A 27,657-nucleotide genomic window follows, 5' to 3' on the forward strand; every position below is an offset into this window, starting at 1 on the left:
ACATTCTATTTCTTAACTTTGACTTAACTTTGACTTGACCACACTCAACCTCCGCATTTGAGTGTGGCAAGGAGAGGGCAGCGAGTGCAGCTTTACACAGTTCTTCAAATGGATTTGACCCGGAAGAGTCTGTGTAGTTATTGACTTCACTCCAAAACTTGACTGTATTTTCAGTTGATTCCCACCTAAACAGATGGATGTTTCTCCTTTGAGAAACAACTGTATCAATTGTTTGGGGCTGGTATTCCAGTAGCTCAGCTACTTTAATAATTTCAGTGGTGCCTTTATTGTGCTTTAGCGTTTCCTTAACACTGAACAAGGCCATGTTTCGCAAGGCTTCAAGGTTGTCTTGGAGCCTTGCTTAAAGCAACAATGCAGTTGATGCGTTATTTTAAACATACAACTTATTCTATAAACTTCTCATCCCCCACATCTGATGTTACCCTTTTGAGAAAATAAGGAGCCAGTACTCCCCTAATCATTTCTGTGCACTTGGTGCGGTGCATTTGGAAGTTTGTTGCTGCCACAGAATCTGAAAAGGCAGCTCTGCAAGCCATACCTAAATGGTCGCATGCAAGCAGCGAACAATGCTTCACAATGGCCATTGCCATATTAGCTTCTGCGCTTTTGCTGTTATCCACTTTCTTAACCAACTGTGATCATGTATACTGCGTTGTGGAGTTGTTCGGTTTTGATTTATTAATATACTTTGCTGTAGCACAATGTTTTTTGATGTCATACATTTTTTCAAGCATATCTGATTTGCAGTACGCACAGTATGCCCGACAATCATCCCCAATTACTGGCTTCAGCCACCCTTTTAAATTCAGGTACAGACTCCCACTCTTTTCTGTACTTCTGGTTGTACAATTGTGATTGAGACATGTTGATTGATGTTGTAAGTTCTGTTCAAGATCAAACATTTGTGACCAACTATATTCATTGGGTTTGTCTCGTCGAACGCATACTACTGCTGCTGCAGTCAGCCACAGTGTTGGCAACTGATTTTCAGGGTGTTGCTCAAGGCAGGTTGATTTGTTGCTAAAAGTTGCTAAATGACGTTGTGATGTCATTGCGTGATAACGTAAAACTGCGTCATTACGTAGGATACACAATAACGTTACTCAAATTGACTGGCCATCTGCAAAAAATATGATTTGACATTTGTTCAGGTACAGACTACCACTTTTTTCTGTGTATCTGGCTGTACAATTTTGATTGTTGTAAGTTCTGTTCATGATAAAACATTCGTTACCAACTATATTCATTGGGTTTGGCTCATCGAACCCATGCTATTGCTGCTGAAGTCAGCCAACAATTATTTGCAATTTGCTGAAATTGCTGCTGTCCTGCTGCTGACGTCACTCACAATGCACTTTTGTGTTGCACTTTTGTGTTGTAACTGAGTGTGTGACAGAAAAAAAATCGTTTTTGTGTAATTTAGAGAGAAAATGCGTGCATTTTAGCGTTTGAGACACTTCAAAAGTTGCTTAAAGTTCCACATTTATTTTTAAAGGGTGGATGATATATTTATATTTATTATATTTCTACATTTGTTTCTAGGTGCTGTTTGAAAAAAAGTTGCCAGGGTACTCTGAAAAGTTGCTGAATATAGCAACAAAATTGCTAAATTGGCATCACTGATAAGAACTGCGAATTCCATATTCTTGAAGAACTTTGCGTTACCTGCCTATATGAGCTGTTGTCACATTGTCCAATCAAAATGCTGTGTGGAGCGGGCGCTGTCACCAGTCCAACGCTTTCGTCGGGTAAGTGCAGTTCATTCACGTTGCACAGCTCTGTATTTGATTTATTCCTCCGAAAAGCTTAACCTAAATATATTCACAAATATGGATGTTTATAACTATATGAATTTATGGCGCGCCTGAAACGCCAAGAAAACCGAATGAAATGTACGCTAACAATGTTATTACTTGCGTACTAAAACAATGTTTAAAGTCCAGATGCATCGAGGTTATACTGCACCTCTCTCATGTGCCAGCAATTGACAAATTGTTTGATTTCAGTGAATTGTATCAGACTGACCAAGGTATATAGAATGTGAAATGGGAAAGTGTAAATCCTACACTTTGGTCGTTGTGTGGTCTGTCTCACAACTTGATTATGCAAAGAGTGACTCACCTCCGTCGTTAATTATCAATGACCAACGTTCTGTTCCAACAGTGTCAAATGGCTTCAACATGGCAAAGCGTTCAGTCCATGCGCCAGTGGATTTTAGAGAATGGAGGTATTTTCAGAATTTGTGTACAGTCTTTATGATAGGCTACTGTTAATTAAAAGTGCACTCATTTCCTTCAGCCTGTCCTATCAGGAGAATATAAAACCTACAGCAATTCTTACATAATGGCTGCTTTGTGGCCAAGAACACAGTACATCACAGGACTGACATGAAAATTGGATTATCTAGTTGCAATTGATACACGCACTGCAGAACATGCATCACTAGCCTCCCTCACACAGTCAACAGATATCGGAATATAGGCTACTACAAATCCAATCAATCCATGTATTGATTAGTGCACTAACGTATTCATTAGTGCACTCCGTTTCAAACTGTAGCCAAATGTCTTGCAACAGAACGTGAACATGAGTGGCTCTTATTGGACAAGTTCAGGTTGCCCCTTCATGTTTCAGTCTGCTTTCTTCTGTTTAGTGCCTCGTGAATATGACTCAGTCGTATGTATTAGTACAACAGTGATGTGTTTCAGATAAAAGGACAGACCCATGGCTACTGGTCTACTCCCCCATGCCAGTGGCCATTATATTCCTCCTCTATCTTGGTGTGGTCTGGGCTGGGCCCAAGCTGATGAAACGCAGGGAACCAGTTGATCTCAAGGCTGTACTCATTGTCTACAACTTCGCCATGGTCTGCCTGTCTGTCTACATGTTTCATGAGGTGTGCTTTTCCTACTCCCGTCAAAAATGTGTGTGTCTGTGGCAGCCACAGAACTGGGAATCATTATGCTTTATAATGACATGTTTCACCTGTTTTATAAGTGCTTTGACGTTGCAGTTCTTGGTCACGTCCTTGCTGTCTAACTACAGTTACCTGTGTCAACCTGTGGATTACAGCACTAGTCCACTGGCGATGAGGGTGAGAGTACATCTGAAAACTCCCTATTGTACAACAACCATTGGACCTCTGATATAGTTGACCTAAGTGGCCTAACTCTGTTTCTTCACCAGATGGCCAAAGTATGCTGGTGGTTTTTCTTCTCCAAGGTCATAGAATTGGCTGACACGGTAAAACACATTTAAAATCAGGGTCGCATTCACTAGGCACCAAACTGAGGAAAAAGTACTGAAATGGGGAGCGACTGCTTAACAAACATTTGTTTTCCATTCCAAAACTTTTTCTTACTGTATGCACTAATGAATATAGCCCAGGCCAGGATTAGCATCAGAGTCAAGAGAAACACTGGAAGTCCATTCTAAACCCATTTCAAACTCTTAATTGGCAGGTGTTCTTCATCCTGAGGAAGAAGAACAGTCAGCTGACTTTTCTGCATGTCTATCACCATGGCACCATGATCTTCAACTGGTGGGCAGGGGTCAAGTATCTGGCAGGAGGCCAATGTAAGTCTTGCATGACAAAGACTAGGGCTGCGGTCCAAACATTTAAAAGATACACCCTCGTCCACTTACCCTCACCTTATGCCCTTGGGGGGAATCCCAGTCGCCATTTGGAGGGTGGTCCAAATGATTAGCCAAGCAAGGGAAGTTTGCAACATAAGCCCCTAAGCCCTCGTCTTTGCGAGTGTACAATTATGTTCACTCCGGGGCATGAAACTTCCCATAATTCAATTCACTACGATTGTACATCCACTAAGAAAAGTCAGCGAAAACTTAAAAACAACATCAATGGAGAAGTCAAGTAAAAACTAATGCAAATAAGTTAGAAATTGTGCTACGAATGATGGCACAAACGTCTCGTAAAAAGTAAATATGTTTTTGTTTTTGGTTAGCTTTTTGAAATTGTAGAAATAAAACATTTTCCTTCTTCAGAAGTTCCAGCTAGGCAGGCTAACGTCAGTTAATTTGCTAGCTATCATACAGTAGGCGTATATTAATAATGATATATTTAATATAAGTGGACATGCACTCCTAATTGACTGTAGCGCATATAAAGCACCCCTAAACTACCTGTGTCTGAAAACACAATCATCGCGGGATGAACAAGTGACGAATTTCCAGCCAAGGGTGGTCCATTTAAAAAATCGTTCATTCCTCCCTTGCCCCGCAAGTGTACACTCGTCAGACGTGTCCACTTCATTTGAGGGCGGAGGGGATAGGGTGTGTGTGTGTCTAAGTGTTTGGACCGCAGCCCAGGAGTTTTTCCTAATCACATGCCCTGACCAGGGAAAACTCTGGGCCATACTTGTTAATGCCATAGATTTGTTCAATACCTGTTTCATTAACATCTTATAACATTTTGTTATCAACTCCCGGGTAGGCACTTCTCATTACCTGGGAGAATATTCATAAAAGTATCACAATTGTATCCTATAACAAATTGTCCAAACCTGTCATGACGTAGAGGTTGTGCAGCAGATGGCCGAGACGTTTCGTGTTCCTCTGTCTCCTCATAGCGTTCTTCATCGGCCTGCTCAATACATTTGTGCACATCGTGATGTACTCTTACTACGGACTGGCTGCCCTGGGGCCTCACACGCAGAAGTACTTATGGTGGAAGCGCTATCTGACCTCACTGCAGCTGGTTAGTGGCTTTAGCTTCAGCTCGGGATACATCTAGTAGGGCTCAAACATAAAGTGGGTAGGCTTGCACTTGGGCCTCATATCCTGAACCTAGATTAAGCCTAACCGTGGATGGAAAAAACTACTTCAATGGAGAAATGTCTTTGAGCATGCTTTTTAATCCAGGACTAGGCTTAATCTGTGTCCAAGAAACTGGCCCTTTGAGTCTGTGGATGAGATTCTTTGGGAGTTTAGGGTATTGGTACAAAACAGATCATGTCTATGAATGGATATAGTGTAATAACGTATCTGAAAACTTTCTGAACCCGAACCAATGTTCTGCCGCCTGGTGTTTCAGCTCCAGTTTGTCCTGTTGACCACTCACACTGGCTACAACCTCTTCACTGAGTGTGACTTCCCAGACTCCATGAACGCTGTGGTGTTTGCCTACTGTGTCAGTCTCATTGCTCTCTTCAGCAACTTCTACTATCAGAGCTACCTCAACAGGAAGAGCAAGAAGACATAAAGGCTATGGACAATCACGCACTCACTGTGTCGTGCTGTACCTGAATTGAATTCACTATCAAATGTAAAACATTTTTAATACAGTATCTGGAGATGCGTTGTTTTTGTGAAGCGTTCTACAATGTTCCCTATGGTCTCTACTTCCCACTGGGCGGACGTTAATTCAACGTCCACTCCACATTGGTTTGACGTGATTTAATTTCAATTGCGTGGAAACCATGTTGATTCAACCAGTGTGTGCCCAGTGTGTTATTGATGGCCTTGACTGGCTGTGTACCAATGAATACATCTTTGTCATTCATTGAAAGGAACGAGACTGACATGGGTATTTTTGTTTGTCACGTAATGCGCTATACAGCTTAAGTGTAGAGTTAGAGGAGACATTTTGCAGATTGTCTCAATTCAGCGGCATTACTTTTCAGAGTGCTAGCGTGAAACATTTGGTTTGTATGCAACATTTGAGAATGCCCACAAGAGGGCAGAGTCTGTCTATGGTTGGTGCTTCACTTACCAGCGTGTCAACTGCAGTGGAACTGTTCGCCACTTATCTAATTTGCCTGCCACTTGAAAATTCCCATATGTATACACTACTTTATGTGGTACTGCTGGTTATATCTCGGGCACATACCTTTCACATTATAGCAGATATATTGTGCTTTAGTTAATTGAAACTTGTAATTAGGCAAGAATCGTGCAATTTGTGCTATAACCATGTAATAACACTAAGTGAGGATCATCGGAAAATGAGAAGAATTCCTGAACACTGTTTTATTTGAATGCTCCCATAATTAAAATGGTCTTCTTTTACTGTGACATGGCATTACCCGGCACCTGCGATAATTCCATAGATGTGCATACCACCGTAAGAAGAGTCACCATCTGTATTATTGTAATAGCATTTATTTCTTAAACTTGGGAATAACAAACATTCAGAAGATCGCTTTAAACAAACTGTACATTTATACACATGATAAAGTAGATTTGACTGTGTTCCAGAATATTTCACGAATGACCATCCACCACCCCTCCATTTACCATCCAGAAATATCTTAAGACAATTCAAACAAATAAACAAACACAAAAAAAAACAAAGGAATGCAAACAATACATTTATTTTCCACTGTTATAAACAACACGGCAAAATGATATATATTTGTCAACATTTCAGTTCTTAGTAGATTGAATGATGTAGAGACGGAAGGAGAGAGGAAAGGGGAGGGAGTTCTGGAGTAAGTCATGTCTCCGTTTGAAATGTGTCCACTTGGTATCTGTTCGGGCAGGGCTGTAGGGAGCTCTGTCGTACTACAGAGGTACGACAGTTCTTTCAGAGCAGTAGAAAAAGCTACAAAGGATGGCCATTGACCAGCGGAACCATGGAATAACGGATTATACTAGGGTCTATCTCAATACTCTAAAATTGCCTTTCCCAGTCCCCCTTCCCTTCATCCACCCTGATCTAACAAAAACAAGCAACACAGAGGTCTGGAAGCTACCGATTGGCTTGCTTTCACTCAGCTTGTTTCCTCTAGATCAGTACAAACTGGAACGGAGATCAAGGAAAGGCTATCACCTCAGACTATTGAAATGCATACTCCATGAGAGGCCTGTATAACGGTACATAGGGCAGCATCCGGTCCTCTATGTCTCTGTGTAGACAGAGGACATCTGGCTCAGGCTGCGGTCGAAGCTGTTCACCTGGAAGAAGATGCTCTCCTCTGGGCTGGAGGAGAACTGGCACCCCCCTGGCCCCTGGAGGTCCTGGGCCAAGCTGAAGCCTGAGGAAGGAGAAGTCATGACTCCTTAGATACAAGCTTTGATGCTACGCTTAGGTGTGTGTGTGCGTGTGGTTGATCTAACCGACATCAAGATATCTTAAAATTCTGTCTTAAAAAAAGTCATAAATTGCCTTATCACACAGGCACATACAAGATACTTCTTGTTTCGGAAGTGAAGAAGTAGGCGAAAAGACAGAATAAACACTAAAATGCAGAAAAAGGGGTGCGATGGAGAATAATGACAGGGAAGCACATGAAATGTCAGAGGAGGAGGATGAAAAGGAGGAAGTAGAGGTGATATATCCTAGAGGCTCACCTGCCGCAGAGCCACCGTTGGTGCTGGACATGTGGAAGCCATTGTGTTGGTGGGAAGTGTAGCCATGTGAGTCCGCTGGTAAGTGAACACCACTCACAGACTGCTCCATTCTGTAGGAGTCTCCAAAATGGAAGCAGCTCTGAAAGCTGCCTTGGTAATCTAAGGAGAGAAAGAAGGAGAGAGTGGAGAATTGAAATAGAATTACTAGAATGGGAAAAGCCCTTCTCCCCATGGCAATTTAACTGGAACACTCATGGATACACTAAAAATGGCTGCTAGACGCAAAGACTTGAATGGGAATTCATTTGATTTATTTATTTAACCTTTATTTAACTAGGCAAGTCAGTTTAGAACAAATTCTTATTTACAATGATGGCCTACCAAAAGGAAAAAGGCCTCCTTCGGGGCCAGGGGATTCAAAATAAAAATACAAATATAGGACAAAACACACATCAGCACAAGAGAGACAACACAACACTACATAAAGAGAGACCTAAGACAACACAGCATGGCAGCAACATATGAAAGCACAGCAACGGTAGCAACACAATATGGTAGCAGCACAAAACAGGGTACAAACATTATTGGGCCCAGGCAACAGCACAAAGGGCAAGAAGGTAGAGACAATAATATATAACGCAAAGCAGCCACAACTGTCAGTAAGAGTGAGGTAAAGGGGGGGGTAGAAAAGGAAATAAAAGTGTATGAAAGGGGCATTCCTTGTGACCATACAATATGGTATGTTAAGGAGTGATTATTATGTTTGCAAAGTGATTCCATATACTGTGTGGCTTCGAGTTATTATAACGCTACATTTGTGTTAGCGCGCTAACTCTTCCAGTTCCTCAGTGGTAGCGTTTGTCAATTGTCCCCCTTCTCTTTTTCTACTCAAGTAATGATAATGTGAAAGCAACCCATTCTGGAGCGCTTTACGCAACTCCCCGACCACAGCGTGGTTTGAGAGACGTCCATGCGTAGATCTTTAACAGGGAAAGCTGTGTTTAAGGCATTAGGGAGCGGGTCTGGAGTGACAGCTAACTAGAGCAGCCTTGGTGGAGCTCTGAGAGAGAGAGACAGCTGACTACAGAAGGCAGCGTTTTGTTGGCTAATTCAGAGCAGAGGAGGCTTCCGCCTGTGGTTTCGCCTGCTCTGTCTCTCTGACAGCAATCTTCTCTCTCTGCGCAACGCTAAACGCTCTGACAGACCATGGGCCGCGTCCCAATTCTACAACACCGCTTCCTCTACTTGTGTCCTTTCATGTTCATATGGTGGTAAAGTGTGAGGCCTATTCCATGGAATGGAATGTTTTAAAAGGTGCCGTTAGACATGTATTGCATAGAACTGCTTGCATGATCTATTCTACATGACAGAAAGTTGAGTCGGTAGCGTACAACACATTTGAATCTTTAACCAATGCTCTGAGGCTTCCAGCCCACTAAATAGTCCAGTTGGGTTGTATTGAGTCTGGTCAGGGCTGATCTTACCGTCACTGGCAGCCTGGTGGTGGTAATGAGAGTAGGGCTTGTGGTGGGGGTGGATGTGCTGCTGCTGCTGCTTCTCCAAGGGAGGAGGAGTGCCTGTACCCTTCATCCCTGGGGAGAGGAGAGGACCCGACACCCTGCAGGAGAGTGAGAGTGAGAGACATAATTCATTGTCTAATTTCCAAATAGTTATGCATAATCAGATGCTCAAAAGTGCATCAAGACAATGGTTCCCTGTGTGCACTCTAACAACTGTGGCTACATATGATTTGTTGAATCAAATGTCTCACTTTATCAAAGTGCTACGCACTCGGCAACACGTGATCTAACCGACACACTGGGGCAGTTAAAGAGTCCTGAACACCCCTCAGAAGAACACATGTTGGACTGTATGTACTGTAGTCAGTAAATGGAAACGTCCTCCACCTATCACATGTTACGATCTAAAGTCAACAAACACGAGAGGGTGCATTTGACTGAAACTGAGCTCCCCGTTTCCTTTAACTCCTTGCCTTGTGGCGTGGGAGGAGAAAGCCTATTCGTGTTTACTTTCTCCAATATTTTAGAGATGGCATATGAGCATGACATGTTTGTCACAGAACGGCTCGGGGCGGGCAAGCAACGACCAATGCTTCCTCATAGGCTTTCTGGATTGTGATGAAGTAAATCAAGCTTTGTCCGTGGTGGTATTAGACACAGATGTGTGCAAGCAAATAGTTAGAAACGTTAAGCCGAATAGCTCCAACTAGACGGGACTGTGCCAAATACCCGAAAGATCTGTGGAGTGTATTTCCCATGTTCTTCAGTTCACACTTCAAAGGGTCACACTTTGTGTTGAATGCACCGCATTTCACAGAGGAAGGAAAACAACAACAAGGGGTTGAATTGCTTTTTAAAATAGAGTTATAACTAACAGATGGGAACTTGTACCAACCGCTTGAATTCGAAACATGGTTACGCTATTAGGACGTTGGAAAAACCTGCAATCAACGTGAAAGAAGTCATGGAACGCAGTGGGTTGTTGGTGAACTTCTATTGCATTCAAGCGTTGTGACAGCAGATTGTCAAAAGGATACTCTTACACAAATACTGTCCCAGGAACCTTACATAAATACTATCACAGAAAGCATCAATTGGATGTCATCCATTCAGCTCTTCTACCTATTCAGAAAGCTGCACTCACTTTTTAATCTAACCTCTTCCTGCTGTGTCCAGTCATTTACATTTCAAACAACAGGAAATGTCAGATTATTTTTAATGTAGCATTCTACAATATACAGTTGAAGTCGGAAGTTTACATACACCTTAGTCAAATACATTTCAATGCAGTTTTTCCACAATTCCTGACATTTAATCCTAGTAAACATTCCCTGCCTTAGAGGTCAGTTAGGATCACCACTTTATTTTAAGAATGTGAAATGTCAGAATAATAGTAGAGAGAATGATTTATTTCAGCTTTTATTTCTTTCATCACAATCCCAGTGGGTCAGAAGTTTACATACACTCAATTAGTATTTGGTTAACTAGGGTCAAACGTTTCGGGTAGCCTTCCACAACCTTCCCACAATAAGTTAGGAGGAATGGGCCAAAATTCACCCAACAGAGCTGGTGTAACTGAGTCAGGTTTGAGTCACGGTTGGGATGGTGTTCTCCTCATTGCAAGGCTCCCCCTTTTTCCTCCAACCACAACGATGGTCATTACGGCCAAACAGTTCTGTTTTTGTTTCATCAGACCAGAGGACATTTTTCCAAAAAGTACGATCTTTGTCCCCATGTACAGTTGCAAATCGTAGTCTGGCTTTTTTATGGCGGTTTTGGAGCAGTGGCTTCTTCCATGCTGAGCGGCCTTTCAGGTTATGTCGATATAGGACTCGTTTTACTTTGGATAAAGATACTTTTGTACCTATTTCCTCCAGCATCTTCACAAGGTCCTTTGCTGTTGTTCTGGGATTCATTTGCACTTTTTTTTTTTTTTTTTTGCACAAAGTACGTTCATCTCTCAGAGACAGAACGCATCTCCTTCCTGAGCGGTATGATGGCTGCGTGTTCCCATGGTGTTTATACTTGCGCACTATTGTTTGTACAGATGAACGTGGTACCTTCAGGTGTTTGGAAATTGCTCCCAAGGATGAACCTGACTTGTGGAGATCTACTATTTTTTTTCTTAGGTCTTGGCTGATTTCTTTTGATTTTCCCATGATGTCAAGCAAAGTGGCACTGAGTTTGAAGGCAGACCTTGAAATACATCCACAGGTACACCTCCAATTTACTCAAATTATGTCAATTAGCCTATCAGAAGCTTCTAAAGCCATGACATAATTTTCTGGAATTTTCCAAGATGTTAAAGGCACAGTCAACTTAGTGTATGTAAACTTTTGACCCACTGGAATTGTGATACAGTGAATTATAAGTGAAATAATCTGTCTGTAAACAATTGTTGGAAAAATTACTTGTGTCAAGTAGATGTCCTGATTGACTTGCCAAAACTATAGTCTGTTAACAAGAAATTTGTGGAGTGGTTGAAAAACTTGTTTATGCATGTTGTCACACCCTGACCATAGTTTGCTTTGTATGTTTCTATGTTTTGTTTGGTCAGGGTGTGATCTGAGTGGGCATTCTATGTTACATGTCTAGTTTGTCTATTTCTATGTTTGGCCTGATATGGTTCTCAATCAGAGGCAGGTGTTAGTTATTGTCTCTGATTGGGAACCATATTTAGGTAGCCTGTTTGGTGTTGGGTTTTGTGGGTGATTGTTCCTGTCTCTGTGTTTGCACCAGAGGGCTGTTTTGGTTTTTCACATTTCTTGTTTTGTTAGTCTATTCATGTATAGTTTCTTTATTAAAGAACCATGAATAATAACCACGCTGCGTTTTGGTCCGCCTCTCCTTCGACTCAAGAAAACCGTTACAGAATCACCCACTACAACAGGACCAAGCGGCGTGGTGACAGGCAGCGGCAGCAGGAGCAACAAAGTCTGGATTATACGACTTGGGAGGAAATAGACAGGTGGACAGTCGACCCAGGAAGAGTGCCGGAGCCCACCTGGGATTCGCTGGAGCAGTGCGAAGAGGGGTATAGGAGAATGGAGTTGGAGAGACAAGCACGGCGGCGCGGTAGGAACCCCGAGAGTCAGTCCCAAAAATGTATTGGGGGGGGGGCACACATGAAGTGTGGCGAAGCCAGGTAGGAGACCTGCGCCAACTTCCTGTGCTTACCGGGGGGCGAGAGAGACCGGGCAGGCACTGTGTTATGCGGTAGAGCGCATGGTGTTCCCAGTGCGGGTGCATAGCCCGGTGCGGTACATACCAGCTCCGCGTATCGGCCGGGCTAGAGTGAGCATCGAGCCAAATGCCATGAAGCCGGCTCTACGCATCTGGTCTCCAGTGCGTCTCCTTGGGCCGGCTTACATGGCACCAGCCTTGCGCACGGTGTCTCCGGTTCGCCTGCATAGCCCAGTGCGGGCTATTCCACCTCGCTGCACTGGCAGGGCGGCCGGGAGCATTCAACCGGGTAAGGTTGGGCAGGCTCGGTGCTCAAGAGCTCCAGTGCGGCCTGCACGGTCCGGTCTATCCAGTACCACCTCCACGCACCAGTTCTCCGGTGGCAGCTCCCCGCACCAGGCTTTTTGTGCGTGTCCTCAGCCCAGTACCACCAGTGCCAGCACCACGCATCAGGCCTACAGTGCGTCTCGCCTGTCCAGCGCTGCCGGAGCCTTCCTCCTCTTCAGCGCTGCCGGAGTCTCCCGCCTGTCCAGCGCTGCCAGAGCCTTTCTCCTCTCCAGCGCTGCCGGAGTCTCCCGCCTGTCCAGTGGGGGGGGTACTGTCACACCCTGACCATAGTTTGCTTTGTATCTTTCTATGTTTTGTTTGGTCAGGGTGTGATCTGAGTGGGCATTCTGTTACATGTCTAGTTTGTCTATTTCTATGTTTGGCCTGATATGGTTCTCAATCAGAGGCAGGTGTTAGTCATTGTCTCTGATTGGGAACCATATTTTGGTAGCCTGTTTGGTATTGGGTTTTGTGGGTGATTGTTCCTGTCTCTGTGTTTGCACCAGATAGGGCTGTTTTGCTTTTTCACATTTCTTGTTTTGTTAGTCTATTCATGTATAGTTTCTTTATTAAAGAACCATGAATAATAACCACGCTGCGTTTTGGTCCGCCTCTCCTTCGACTCAAGAAAACCGTTACACATGTAAACCTCTGATATCAACTGCACATATGGAAATCCAGTAGGCCCTTGTCAGTATTAAAGGAGATTCGGGTGATACATTTAAGATGTCTTCTGAGTGCATTTCAACCCCCCTCAAAAAATCATGGCTATTTTTTGAAGAGAAAAATAATTGTACTTCATCCATTTGCAGAAACAAATATCACATTCCTGCTCTGCTCCCAACACCTAACTTTGAACAAAACAGATATCCAGACCAGTAAGACACAAATCTCTATAAGGAGGCAAAATCTCCTCACAAATATTCAACAGCCACTTAGTACCCTTTTCCAGTTGCGTTTCAAGAATGCCAACACATAAACTGTTGCTGTGTTACTATGTGCCGTGGATGGATGCATATGGTTTGCAGTATGGGCTCTGTGAATGTGATGACAGAGAGTTGCCGGAGGCAGCGGAGCCCTCAGATGACTGCTCACCTCTAAGGCCAGGATGACATAGCTCTAACTGTGTGAGAAAGCTAGGTCAGTACCACCCAGTGTTACCACCTGGCACAGCCTTTCTACACCCCACAGGAACAGATTATGTTTCAGGCACAGCCAGGGCTCCCTTGAAAAATAGATTCTAATCTCAATGGGCATCACCTGGTTAAATAAAGGATGCATACGTGAATAAATAAGGCTATGTCTAATAAAAGAAAGACGTGCTAGAGATAGGTATTTCGACTGTGTACATAGATAGACCTTTCTATTTGAAACCTCACCGTACACTGACAACGGACTCACGCACCTCCTCTTATGCTACCACATATCCTAAAGCAAACCCTCTCTGTCGCTCTCCTGCCTCTTGAGCTTAGAGAGCCGCACGCCTCTCCACTGAACACACACGGAACCATTTGAACCAGCGCAGTGTCGAACCAACGTCTTCTCCCTGCCTAGCGTTAGCATTAGAGCATTAGAACGCTTGCTAGCAGCGAGCGTGGCTAATCCGTCCATTGGCACGGGCCCAGTGCCGCGGCCATGTGTTTCTGCGGAGAGCGGCGCTCCCCCGGGAGCTGCTGTCAGCACAAACTCAGGAAACAGTTATACTGTTCATATTTTTACAAGCAGCCTCTATGTGCAGCTAAAGTGAATCATAAGCTAATCACTGCCAGCTGCCGCACGCTCAGGCTCAAGGAATGAGGGGAATCTTTCATACGCTGCACCGAGTATAAATCTCTCCCCTGGTATTCACCTTCCCTGATAATCCTCCATCCTCCTTCTCCTCCTCCTCCTGTCATTACTGCCTTTTTCCAACCGGCCGTCCCTGACCCCTTCTTCTGCTGTGAAGGAGTAGTTTAACCCCTGACCCCTGAAAGATTGACATAGAGGCTATTAACAGATAGGCTACTGGCTATTGGTCGAGATCAGGGGCGGGATGACGAGGGCCGGGGAGAGATGTTGGGGTGAGCGTTTCAGATTGACGGGGTGAGTGTAAAAGAACTGAGGGCCAAGTGTTTGAGGGACCTCACTGTTTGGAGCATTCAGCCAGATAAGCTTTGACTCCGATTACTGGAAATAGTACAGTGGATAGACTATGGTTCAGTGACTGTGACTCAATTGACCTGATTTTGTGAATATGACCCAGTTAACCTAATGTATAATACTGAGTGAATATGACTAAGGTAATACGTCAAAGTGAACATGATGATGCAATCTCTATTGCACTCCACGCTGCCCTTTCCCACCTGGACAAAGGGAGCACCTATGTGAGAATGCTATTCATTGACTACAGCTCAGCGTTCAACCCCATAGTGCCCACAAAGCTCATCACTAAGCTAAGGATCCTGGGACTAAACACCTCCCTTTGCAACTGGATCCTGGACTTCCTGACGGGCCGCCCCTAGGTGGTGAGGGTTGGTAGCAACACATCTGCCACGCTGATCCTCAACACTGGAGGCCCTCAGGGGTGCGTGCTCAGTCCCCTCCTGTACTCCGTGTTCACCCATGACTGCATGGCCAGGCACGACTCCAACACCATTATTAAGTTTGCAGACGACACAAGAGTGGTAGGCCTGATCAACGATAACGATGAGGCAGCCTATAGGGAGGAGGTCAGAGACCTGGCCGGGTGATGCCAGAATAACAACCTATCCCTCAACGTAATCAAGACAAAGGAGATTATTATGGAATAAAGTAAAAGGAGGACTGAGCACACCCCCATTCTCATCGACAGGGCGGTAGTGGAGCAGGTTGAGAGCATTAAGTTCCTTGGTGTCCACATCACCAACAAACTAGAATGGTCCAAGCACACCAAGACAGTCGTGAAGAGGGCACAACAAAACCTATTCCCCCTTAGGAGACTGAAAAGATTTGGTATGGGTCCTCAGATCCTCAAAAGATTCTACAGCTGCAACATCGAGAGCGTCCTGACTGGTTGCATCACTGCCTGGTACGGCAACTGCTCGGCCTCCGACTGCAAGGCACTACAGAAGGTAGTGCGTACAGCCCAGTACATCACTGGGGCTGAGCTTCCTGCCATCCAGGACCTCTACACCAGGCGGTGTCAGAGGAAGGCCCTAAAAATTGTCAAAGACCCAAGCCACCCCAGTCATAGACCGTTCTCTCTGCTACCGCATGGCAAGCGATACCAGAGTGCCAAGTCTAGTGGGTGTGTGTGTGTCTGTCAACCCCTCTTTTACGCTGCTGCTACTCTCTGTTTATCATCTATGCATAGTCACTTTAACTATACCTACATGTGCATATTACCTCAATTAGCCCGACTAACAGCACATTGACTGTACCAGTACCCCCTTTACTTATCTATTGTTTACCTAATACCTATTTTTTTTACTTACAAATGGCACTTTTGGATAGGGCTTGTATGTAAGCATTTCACTGTAAAGTCTACACCTGTTGTATTCGGCGCACGTGACAAATAAACTTTGATTTGATTCCGGGAATACGATTTGACTCAGTAGACATAGACTGAGCCCTGCAATAAACTTGGCTTCGTGAACCTCTACGACAGAGCAAACGGATCAGGACGATGCATTCCAACCTGGACACTGTAACATCATCCTGGGGCTAAAGCAATCCAGTCAAAATGATTCACATTCCTACAACCCTGGCAGGTATGTAAGGAGGACATGGACGTTATCAGCACTGGACTATCTGTCAGGTTATATACAATCTATAATAAGCAAAAAAATACAATTGGCAGTGATGCAATCCTTCGCCGTTCTAGGATCTGTCCTCTAAGGCTCGGTTCTGTCTACAAGGTTGAGGGGGATGGAAAGATGGGAAGAAAGACGGAAAAGAGATGGATGCTCAGGATGAAGATTCATGAAGAAAGTTGCTCTGCTCCTCGTTCGTCTTCCTTCACCTGCCCTTCCTGTCCCACTGGGGACCATGGATCAGATCCCCTTCCGCCCCCCCGGCGGCCCACCATTAAGCCCCTCTGATGGATGGGCATGGGCGGCTTGGCGCGGGACGGTGGGAACGCGCCTGGTTCTGGTTAGCGCGCTAAAGCCACGCGTGAGAGACGGGCCGTGCTGAGCTAAGCTAACCCTACGGCCCAAGACGAAGCAGTCGAGGAGCTTTTCCTGGGCCGATAAAAACTCTCTGTTAGTTTTAGTGAGATCACCTCTGAAAACACTGGAGGAAACACTGAAACACTACATAAATGCCATCCCTGGTGAAGGAATATTGACTTTGAATTGTCTGAATTGTTCTTTGAATCAGCCATTTAGCAAAGGCAGTTCAAAACCACGATTCGTCCTACTACTACCACGTCCAGAAACGTGTATATATGACTCCGGCCTGTCTGTTGAATTAATGACTATGATGGAATGTTTTTGTTTGACTTGGGAGATTTGATACTCCGTGCAGATGATTTAGGGGTGATAATGAATGGAGGGAGGGATGGATGGACGGATGGATTGATGGCATGGAGTTACTCGCTGACTATGAATGACTGTCTCCCTTCAGAACCGTATCTCTTAATGCCGTCTCTGCAGCCACTCTAATTCAATTAGATCGTGTCAATCACAGTTCCTTGTACTCCACAAGGTACCAAACCATGTCAAACTAATATTTGCCGAGGGGCTCTAATATCAATACACAGGAAAAATTCTGTCTGCCCTGCCCCTGTAATTATAGAATGGCATATGGTAAAGAGGCACTGAATGACAACCTTTACCACCCATCGTCGCTCACAAGCCCCTCACCAACTGTAGAAAGGCCGTGTCTGTGAGAGAAGCCCCGAATGTCTCTAGCTCCTGCTCCGAGCTCCATATGCATGCCACGGGTCACAGAAATCATATTTTAACTGCCATATTTTAATATCAGCTTCAGAAAAATGACACTGATATTTACAAAGTCAAATTTGTCTAAATGGCCCATTTGAGCCAGAGTAAACACATTTAACTATGAGGTCAGAGGCTGCCGCAGCACTAGAGTCAGGTTAGTTAGATAATTTTGTCAAAATGTTGAATGTCCTGCTAAACCGTTTGGGAAAAACAAGTGCTGCACGGCTATTGACTTTGGCAGCGGCCTGTATACTCAAGGCTTTAAACATGTAAATCAAATGCTCAATCTTCAGGCAAATGTGAGTAGACGTTTCATACGCAGCTTGTTGTAGGTCCTGGCACAACTCTCTCTCAGATGGGCAGATAAATCTGTGCAGTTACTGTATGTATGTGTATAGTACATGCATTTTTGGTCAGGTATCGCAATTTGATGAAATCCACAAATTGCTGCAATTCTCGCAATGAAACGCTGTCATCACATCACAGACGTACAAGTAGGAGCTTTGGGTGGGCAAAGAGACAGGCGTGGACAAGAACGATCACTTAGGCACTTGATCTTCATTTGTATGGAAACTTAGGAAGAATTCTCCACTTACATCATCCACTCACAGCGGTATATTTCAAATGGTCCTCATCAACCTTACTGAAAAACAGACCCCTGTCTCACTTCCAATGTCTCATCATGTTGGTGTGTGTGTGTATGTGCAGTTGAAGTCGGAAGTTTACATACACCTTAGTTAATTACATTTAAACTCAGTTTTTCACTATTCCTGACATTTAATCCCAGTAAAAATCCCCTGTTTTAGGCCCGTTAGGATCACCACTTTATTTTAAGAATGTGAAATGTCAGAATAATAGTAGAGAGAATGATTTATTTCAGCGTTTATTTCTTTCATCACATTCCCAGTGGGTCAGAAGTTTACATACACTCAATTAGTATTTGGTAGCATTGCCATTAAATTGTTTAACTTGGGTCAAACATTTCGGGTAGCCTTCCACAACCTTTCCACAATAAGATGGGTGAATTTTGGCCCATTCCTCCTGACAGAGCTGGTGTAACTGAGTCAGGTTTGTAGGCCTCTTGCACGCACACGCCTTTTCAGTTCTGCCCACAAATGTGCTACAGGATTGAGGTCAGGGCTTTGTGATGGCCACTCCAATACCTTGACTTTGTTGTCCTTAAGCAATTTTGCCACAACTTTGGAAGTATGCTTGGGGTCATTGTCCATTTGGAAGACCCATTTGCGACCAACTTCCTGACTGATGTCTTGAGATGTTGCTTCAATATATCCACATAATTTTCATACCTTATGATGCCATCTATTTTATGGAGTGTACTAGTCCCTCCTGCAGCAAAGCACCCCACAACATGATGCTGCCACCCCCGTGCTTCACAGTTTGGATGGTGTTCTTTGGCTTGCAAGCATCCCCCTTTTTCCTTCAAACATAATGATGGTCATTATGGCCAAACAGTTATATTTTGTTTCATCAGACCAGATCATACTTCAAAAGCTCAGGACAGAGGGGCGGCTGGGAGGGTGCAGTGCGTCCTATGCCACCCATAGCGGCGATATTCCCCAGCCTGTGCCCAGGGTCCTTTTCCGTCCAAAATCTCCTCCCATGTCCATGAGTCCAGAGATCGCTGCTGCCTGATACCACGCTGCTTGGTCCTTGGTTGGTGGGTGATTCTGTAATGGTTGTCTTCGTCGTCTAACGACGAGTATGAAATATCGGACCAATGCGCAGCGTGGTATGTGTTCATGATGTTTATTTACTGAACACTGAAATAGAAAATAACAACGTGAAAAAAACGAAACAGTCCTGTAAGGTGCAGAAAACACTAAAAATAAAATAATTTCCCACAAAACACAGGTGGGAAAAGGATTTATTCTCAATCAGAGACAACAAACGATACCTGCCTCTGATTGAGAACCATTATAGGCCGAACACGTAGAAAATATAACATAGAAAAAAGAACATAGACAACCCACCCCAACTCACGCCATGACCAACCTAACACAAAGACATATAAAAACTAAGGTAAGAACGTGACAGTACCTCCCCCCCCCCAAAGGTGCGGACTCCGGACGCAAAACCTGAACCTATAGGGGAGGGTCAGGGTGGGTGTCTGTCCGCGGTGGCGGCTCTGGCGCGGAATGTCGACCCCACTCCATCATAGTCTTTGCTCAATTAAGTGGTGCCTTAGGAGCGGCGACCCTCGCCGCCCACCTCAGACTGGGGACCCTTGCAGCGGGTCCCGAATAGATGGGAGATTCCGGCAGCCCCGGACAGGCGGGAGACTCCAGCAGCTCCAGCTGCTCCGGGCTGACGGGCGGCTCTGGCAGCTCCTGGCTGATGGGCGACTCTGGCAGCTCCTGGCTGACGGGCGACGGTGGCAGCTCCTGGCTGACGGGCGGCTCTGGCAGCTCGTGACTGACGGGCGGCTCTGGTAGCTCCTGACTGACGGGCGGCTCTGGCAGCTCAGGACAGACGGGCGGCTCTGGCAGCTCAGGACAGACGGGCGGCTCTGGCAGCTCAGGACAGACGGGCGGCTCTGGCAGCTCCTGGCTGACGGGCGGCTCTGGCAGCTCTTGGCTGACGGGCGGCTCTGGCAGCTCCTAACTGACGGGTGGCTCTGGCAGCTCCTGACTGACGGGCGGCTCTGGCAGCTCGTGACTGACGGGCGGCTCTGGTAGCTCCTGACTGATGGGCGGCTCTGGCAGCTTAGGACAGACGGGCGGCTCTGGCAGCTCAGGACAGACGGGCGGCTCTGGCAGCTCAGGACAGACGGGCGGCTCTGGCAGCTCAGGACAGACGGGCGGCTCTGGCAGCTCAGGACAGACGGGCGGCTCTGGAAGCTCAGGACAGACGGGCGGCTCAGGACAGAAGGGCGGCTCTGGCAGCTCAGGACAGACAGCGGCTCTGGCAGCTCAGGACAGACGGGCGGCTCTGGCAGCTCAGGACAGACGGGCGGCTCTGACAGCTCAGGACAGACGGGCGGACCTGGAGGGAGGAGATGGAGAGACAGCCTGGTGCGTGGGGCTGCCACAGGACCCACTAGGCTGGGGAGACCTACAGGAGGCCTGCTGCTTGGAGGAGGCACCTGATGGACCGGGCTGTGGGGGAGCACTGGAGCCCTGGCGCGCAGCCTTGGCACCACTCCTCCCGGCTGGATCACCATTTTAGCCCGGACCATCCAGAGTGCTGGCACAGGTTGAACCGGGCTGTGGGTGAGCACTGGAGATCTGGTGCATACCACTCACACCTCTCCCTTAGGCTCAATACCCACATTCGCCCGGCACGGGAGGAGCGCAGGCATAGGACGCACTGCACCCTCCCAACGCCCCGGAGACACAGCACGCAGCGCCGGCGCAGGTTACCCTGGCCCAAGACGGCGTACTGGAGACCAAACACGCTGGGCCGGCACAACACGCCCTTGCTTGATGCATACTCTCACTTGCACTTGCGGGGGGCTGGCCTATAGCCAACCGGGCTATGAGCGCGTACTGGCGACACCGTGCGCTTGACTGCATAACACAGTGCCTGACCAGGACTGCGCTTCTTCCGGTAAGCACGGGGAGTTGACTCAGGTCTCCAACCTGACTCTGCCACACTCCCTGTGTGCCCCTCCCCCAAAAATGTGGGTGCTGTCTCTCGTGCCTGTCACGCTGCCGTACTGCCTCCTCATATCGCCGCTGCTCTGCTTCGCTGCCTCCTGCTCTGCCTTGGGGCGGCAATATTCCCCAGCCTGTGCCCAGGGTCCTTTTCCATTCAAAATCTCCTCCCATGTCCATGAGTCCAGAGATCGCTTCTGCCCGATACCACGCTGCTTGGTCCTTGGTTGGTGGGTGATTCTGTAATGGTTGTCTTCGTCGTCTGACGACGAGTATGAAATATCGGACCAATGCGCAGCGTGGTATGTGTTCATGATGTTTATTTACTGAACACTGAAATACAAAATAACAACGTGAAAAAAACGAAACAGTCCTGTAAGGTGCACAAAGCACTAAACAGAAAATAATCACCCCCAAAACACAGGTGGGAAAAGGCTACCTAAGTATGATTCTCAATCAGAGACAACGAACGACACCTGCTTCTGATTGAGAAACATACTATGCCAAACACATAGAAAATATAACATAGAAAAAAGAGACAACCCACCCCAACTCACGCCCTGATCAATCTAACACAAAGACATAAAAAAGAAACTAAGGTCAGAATGTGACACTTTGTCCCCATGTGCAGTTGCAAACCGTAGTCTGGGTTTTTTATGGTGGTTTTGGAGCAATGGCTTCTTCCTTGCTGAGCGGCCTTTCAGGTTATGTCGCTATAGGACTCGTTTTACTTTGGATATAGATACTTTGGTACCTATTTCCTCCTGCATCTTCACAAGGTCCTTTGCTGTTGTTCTGGGATTGACTTGCACTTTTCGCACCAAAGTATGTTCATCTCTAGGAGACAGAACGCATCTCCTTCCTGAGCAGTATGACGTACTTGCATACTATTGTTTGTACAGATGAACGTGGTACCTTCAGGTGTTTGGAAATTGCTCCCAAGGATGAAGCAGAGGTCTATAATTTTTTTCTGAGGTCTTGGCTGATTTCTTTAGATTGTCCCATGATGCCAAGCAAAGATGGACTGAGTTTGGAGGTAGGCCTTGAAATACATCCACAGGTACACCACCAATTTACTCAAATGATGTAAATATCCTAACAACACACTTTGCATCTCTCTCCCTGTGGCAGTAACTGTGTGCGTATGTAGTGCTACTTACCAAGGAATCCTGAAACCACATTGTAATTCTACACAGTTCTATTCCTGCTGTTTCAATGTTTGACAAAACACAGCACCTTCCAGAAAGGGCCTGGCCTACCATGATATCTCACTGCACGCACGCACACACACCATGCTTATGTAAAACTATTCTTTTGTTACACTTTTTGCAATGCTTGATTGTATCCCCATTGCCTCCAAATGTTTTTTTAATGGTGACTTTTTTTTCTCCACTTTCTCTCCCTCTGGTTGTTTTGTACGGTACACACAGTGCCCCCTGACAACACGTTGGCTTTGTTACTGTGCTCTGCTGGATCTCTGGGGAAATCATAGACATTAATAGGAAACATGCAGAGAGAGAGAGAGAGAGAGAGAGAGAGAGAGAGAGAGAGAGAGAGAGAGAGAGAGAGAGAGACCTGATTTCTCTCCGAGGAACTGAAGTAAACCTAGAGAGAGAGAGCAATGGTTGGAAATATGTTTGATAATCTGCAGCAGGACTTAGTGCCTCTTCAATGGAACAGACGGTAGCTAGCGCTCTGTTAGCATCACTCTATGCTAAACACAGAGGAGCCTAGTTGGTACTGCACTTATCATACTCCACTGCTACGAAATATAATACGATAGGTATTGTATTGGCATTACGCCGCTATACTGTAATTCTAGCCAAAATGTATTTTCGAAAAGGGGAATCTTGTTAGGACTGTGCCTCTACTAAATACAATCGACACTTGTTCAGAGTGAACTGGTTGACACACATCGGCGCGGACAGTACATGTCAAATAAAAGTGACGACAGGTTACACGGACAGAGCTAAACCAACATGGAGTATGTTTAAAGAGGTGAAGGTCAAGTGCTGTTAATGAGCTACACAAACCCACAAGAGGAGTCATTACCACACTGCTTTGACAGTTTCATCTTTAAAACCTTTGTTAAATCCTGGGCCAAACCGTTAGGTCATTGGGAGTACTCTGTAAACCCCCAGCTGGGACTCGAATGGACCTGTGGATCATTGGACACAATGCCAGAAACAGAGCGGATCTTATTGGCCCGCATCATTCTGACCTCACCGTGGCCTTTCCTGTGAGCGCTGTATCAGAAGGGTCACGGTTAAGCTACATCCCAAATGGAACCCCCCAGTGCACTACTTTTGACTAGAACCCTATGGGGCTCCTTATGGGCCCTGGTCAAAAGTAGTGCACTACATAGGGAATAGGGTGCCATTTGGGACTCATGATAGGTTTTGATTTGGATTACGACAGCTAAAGTGATAGGATGTATCTGACGGTGGGCCCTAATATAGTTTTTGCACTAAAATGGGAATTGATTTTGGATGACACATAAGAGTTTATATTTCGCAAGTGTCCTCACACTGCGCTGGGATCAGCGTGATAATATTGATGAAGTGTACAGTATGCTATAATGATGTGTACGTGCGTGTGTGTGTGAGAGAGCGAGAGAGAAAGAAAGTGTGTGCGTGCATGTGCGTGTCTGTCTGTGTTTATGTGTGCGTGTGTATGTGTGCGTGTCTGTCTGTGTTTATGTGTGCGTGTCTGTCTGTGTTTATGTTTGCGTGTCTGTCTGTGTTTACGTGTGCGTGTCTGTCTGTGTTTATGTGTGCGTGTGTATGTGTGCGTGTCTGTCTGTGTTTATGTGTGCGTGTGTATGTGTGCGTGTTTGTCTGTGTTTATGTATGCGTGTCTGTGTTTATGTGTGCGTGTCTGTCTGTGTTTATGTGTGCTTGTCTGTCTGTGTTTATGTGTGCTTGTCTGTCTGTGTTTATGTGTGCTTGTCTGTCTGTGTTTATGTGTGCTTGTCTGTCTGTGTTTATGTGTGAGTGTCTGTCTGTGTTTATGTGTGCGTGTGTATGTGTGCGTGTCTGTCTGTGTGTATGTGTGCGTGTCTGTCTGTGTTTATGTGTGCGTGTCTGTTTGTATGCGTGTCTGTCTGTGTTGTTGTGTGCGTGTCTGTCTGTGTTGTTGTGTGCATATCTGTCTGTGTTTATGTGTGCGTGTCTGTTTGTCTGTTTGTATGCGTGTCTGTCTGTGTTTACGTGTGCGTGTCTGTCTGTGTTGTTGTGTGCATATCTGTCTGTGTTTATGTGTGCGTGTGTATGTGTGTGTGTCTGTCTGTGTTTATGCGTGCGTGTCTGTCTGTGTTTATGTGTGTGTGTGTCTGTGTTTGTGTGCATGTCTGTCTGTGTTTATGTGTGTGTGTCTGTGTTTGTGTGTGTGTGTCTGTCTGTGTTTATGTGTGCTTGTCTGTCTGTGTTTATGTGTGCTTGTCTCTCTGTGTTTATGTGTGCTTGTCTGTCTGTGTTTATGTGTGCATGTCTGTCTGTGTTTATGTGTATGTGTCTGTCTGTGTTTGTGTGTGCTTGTCTGTCTGTGTTTATGTGTGCATGTGTGCGTGTGTATGTGTGCGTGTTTGTCTGTGTTTATGTGTGCGTGTGTATGTGTGCGTGTCTGTCTGTGTGTATGTGTGTGTGTCTGTCTGTGTTTATGTGTGCGTGTCTGTCTGTGTTTATGTGTGCTTGTCTGTCTGTGTTTATGTGTGCTTGTCTGTCTGTGTTTATGTGTGCGTGTCTGTCTGTGTTTATGTGTGCGTGTCTGTCTGTGTTTATGTGTGCTTGTCTGTTTGTGTTTATGTGTGCTTGTCTGTCTGTGTTTACGTGTGCGTGTCTGTCTGTGTTTACGTGTGCGTGTCTGTCTGTGTTTATGTGTGCGTGTGTAGGTGTGCGTACCTGTCTGTGTGTATGGGTGCGTGTCTGTCTGTGTTTATGCGTGTGTGTCTGTCTGTGTTTGTGTGCGTGTCTGTCTGTGTTTATGTGTGCGTGTCTGTCTGTGTTTACGTGTGCATGTCTGTCTGTGTTTATGTGTGCGTGCCTGTCTGTGTTTATGTGTGCATATCTGTCTGTGTTTATGTGTTCGTGTGTATGTGTGAGTGTCTGTCTGTGTTTATGCATGTGTGTCTGTCTGTGTTTGTGTGCGTGTCTGTCTGTCTGTGTTTATGTGTGCTTGTCTGTTTGTGTTTATGTGTGCTTGTCTGTCTGTGTTTACGTGTGCGTGTCTGTCTGTGTTTACGTGTGCATGTCTGTCTGTGTTTATGTGTGCATGTGTAGGTGTGCGTACCTGTCTGTGTGTATGGGTGCGTGTCTGTCTGTGTTTATGCGTGTGTGTCTGTCTGTGTTTGTGTGCGTGTCTGTCTGTGTTTATGTGTGCGTGTCTGTCTGTGTTTACGTGTGCATGTCTGTCTGTGTTTATGTGTGCGTGCCTGTCTGTGTTTATGTGTGCATATCTGTCTGTGTTTATGTGTTCGTGTGTATGTGTGAGTGTCTGTCTGTGTTTATGCATGTGTGTCTGTCTGTGTTTGTGTGCTTGTCTCTCTGTGTTTATGTGTGCTTGTCTGTCTGTGTTTATGTGTGCGTGTCTGTCTGTGTTTATGTGTATGTGTCTGTCTGTGTTTGTGTGTGCTTGTATGTCTGTATTTATGTGTGCTTGTCTGTCTGTGTTTATGTGTGCTTGTCTGTCTGTGTTTATGTGTGCGTGTCTGTCTGTGTTTATGTGTGAGTGTCTGTCTGTGTTTATGTGTGCTTGTCTGTCTGCGTTTACATGTGAGTGTCTGTCTGTGTTTACGTGTGCATGTCTGTCTGTGTTTATGTGTGCGTGTGTAGGTGTGCGTGTCTGTCTGTGTGTGTGTATGGGTGCGTGTCTGTCTGTGTTTATGCGTGCGTGTCTGTCTGTGTTTATGTGTGCGTGTCTGTCTGTGTTTACGTGTCCGTGTCTGTCTGTGTTTATGTGTGCGTGCCTGTCTGTGTTTATGTGTGCATATCTGTCTATGTTTATGTGTTCGTGTGTATGTGTGCGTGTCTGTCTGGGTGTCTGTCTGTGTTTATGCGTGTTTGTCTGTCTGTGTTTGTGTGCGTGTCTGTCTGTGTTTATGTGTGCGTGTCTGTTTTTATGTGTGCGTGTCTGTCTTTGTTTATGTGTGCTTCTCTGTCTGTGTTTATGTGTGCTTGTCTGTCTGTGTTTATGTGTGCTTGTTTGTCTGTGTTTATGTGTGCGTGTGTATGTGTGCGTGTCTGTCTGTGTTTATGTGTGCGTGTGTATGTGTGCGTGTCTGTCTGTGTTTACGTGTGCGTGTCTGTCTGTGTTTACGTGTGCGTGTCTGTCTGTGTTTATGTGTGCATGTGTATGTGTGCGTGTCTGTCTGTGTGTATGTGTGCGTGTCTGTCTGTGTTTATGCGTGCGTGTCTGTTTGTGTGCGTGTCTGTCTGTGTTTACGTGTGCGTGTCTGTCTGTGTTTACGTGTGCGTGTCTGTCTGTGTTGTTGTGTGCATATTTGTCTGTGTTTATGTGTGCGTGTGTATGTGTGCGTGTCTGTCTGTCTGTGTTTATGTGTGCTTGTCTGTCTGTGTTTATGTGTGAGTGTCTGTCTTTGTTTGTGTGCGTGTGTATGTGTGCGTGTCTGTCTGTGTTTATGTGTGCATGTGTATGTGTGCGTGTCGGTCTGTTTTTATGTGTGCGTGTGTATGTGTGCGTGTCTGTCTGTGTGTATGTGTGCGTGTCTGTCTGTGTTTGTGTGCATGTGTGTGTGTGTATGTGTGCGTGTTTGTCTGTGTTTATGTGTGCGTGTGTATGTGTGCGTGTCGGTCTGTTTTTATGTGTGAGTGTGTATGTGTGCGTGTCTGTCTGTGTGTGTGTATGGGTGCGTGTCTGTCTGTGTTTATGCGTGCGTGTCTGTCTGTGTTTATGTGTGCGTGTCTGTCTGTGTTTACTTGTCCGTGTCTGTCTGTGTTTATGTGTGCGTGCCTGTCTGTGTTTATGTGTGCATATCTGTCTGTGTTTATGTGTTCGTGTGTATGTGTGCGTGTCTGTCTGGGTGTCTGTCTGTGTTTATGCGTGTTTGTCTGTCTGTGTTTGTGTGCGTGTCTGTCTGTGTTTATGTGTGCGTGTCTGTGTTTATGTGTGCTTGTTTGTCTGTGTTTATGTGTGAGTGTCTGTCTGTGTTTATGTGTGCGTGTGTATGTGTGCGTGTCTGTCTGTATTTATGTGTGCGTGTGTATGTGTGCGTGTCTGTCTGTGTTTACGTGTGCGTGTCTGTCTGTGTTTACGTGTGCGTGTCTGTCTGTGTTTATGTGTGCATGTGTATGTGTGCGTGTCTGTCTGTGTGTATGTGTGCGTGTCTGTCTGTGTTTATGCGTGCGTGTCTGTTTGTGTGCGTGTCTGTCTGTGTTTACGTGTGCGTGTCTGTCTGTGTTTACGTGTGCGTGTCTGTCTGTGTTGTTGTGTGCATATTTGTCTGTGTTTATGTGTGCGTGTGTATGTGTGCGTGTCTGTCTGTCTGTGTTTATGTGTGCTTGTCTGTCTGTGTTTATGTGTGAGTGTCTGTCTTTGTTTGTGTGCGTGTGTATGTGTGCGTGTCTGTCTGTGTTTATGTGTGCATGTGAATGTGTGCGTGTCGGTCTGTTTTTATGTGTGCGTGTGCATGTGTGCGTGTCTGTCTGTGTGTATGTGTGCGTGTCTGTCTGTGTTTGTGTGCATGTGTGCGTGTGTATGTGTGCGTGTTTGTCTGTGTTTATGTGTGCGTGTGTATGTGTGCGTGTCGGTCTGTTTTTATGT

At 45.7% G+C, this 27,657-nt stretch overlaps 2 protein-coding genes across 2 annotated transcripts in view; one reads left to right on the forward strand and one right to left on the reverse strand.

The window, feature by feature from the left end:
• Positions 1-1,704: 1,704 nt before the first annotated feature.
• On the forward strand, positions 1,705-6,054 carry elovl8b (ELOVL fatty acid elongase 8b). The gene is made up of 8 exons (XM_064934716.1): positions 1,705-1,769; positions 2,185-2,248; positions 2,730-2,917; positions 3,035-3,115; positions 3,208-3,264; positions 3,483-3,597; positions 4,611-4,738; positions 5,075-6,054. Exons 2-8 carry the CDS (start codon positions 2,191-2,193, stop codon positions 5,240-5,242), a joined length of 795 nt encoding a protein of 264 aa, XP_064790788.1. The 5' UTR covers positions 1,705-1,769; positions 2,185-2,190; the 3' UTR covers positions 5,243-6,054.
• A 67-nt stretch (positions 6,055-6,121) lies between these two features.
• LOC135512564 (zinc finger protein GLIS1) overlaps positions 6,122-27,657 on the reverse strand; it is a 114,652-nt gene continuing 93,116 nt past the window's right edge. The window contains 3 exon segments of the mRNA XM_064934714.1: positions 6,122-7,016; positions 7,333-7,491; positions 8,817-8,950. Of these exon segments, the coding sequence (XP_064790786.1) occupies positions 6,880-7,016; positions 7,333-7,491; positions 8,817-8,950 (430 nt within the window). The 3' untranslated portion in view covers positions 6,122-6,879.

Source organism: Oncorhynchus masou, chromosome 24 (genome assembly GCF_036934945.1).
Source record: "Oncorhynchus masou masou isolate Uvic2021 chromosome 24, UVic_Omas_1.1, whole genome shotgun sequence".
Taxonomy (NCBI): domain Eukaryota; kingdom Metazoa; phylum Chordata; class Actinopteri; order Salmoniformes; family Salmonidae; genus Oncorhynchus; species Oncorhynchus masou.

Coding starts and splice junctions, on each gene's coding strand:
- elovl8b (XM_064934716.1), top strand. CDS start 2,191: ATGGCTTCAACATGGCAAAGCGTTCAGTCCATGCGCCAGTGGATTTTA. Junction 3,116..3,207: donor CTAGTCCACTGGCGATGAGG/GTGAGAGTACAT, acceptor TTTCTTCACCAG/ATGGCCAAAGTATGCTGGTG. Junction 4,739..5,074: donor ATCTGACCTCACTGCAGCTG/GTTAGTGGCTTT, acceptor CTGGTGTTTCAG/CTCCAGTTTGTCCTGTTGAC.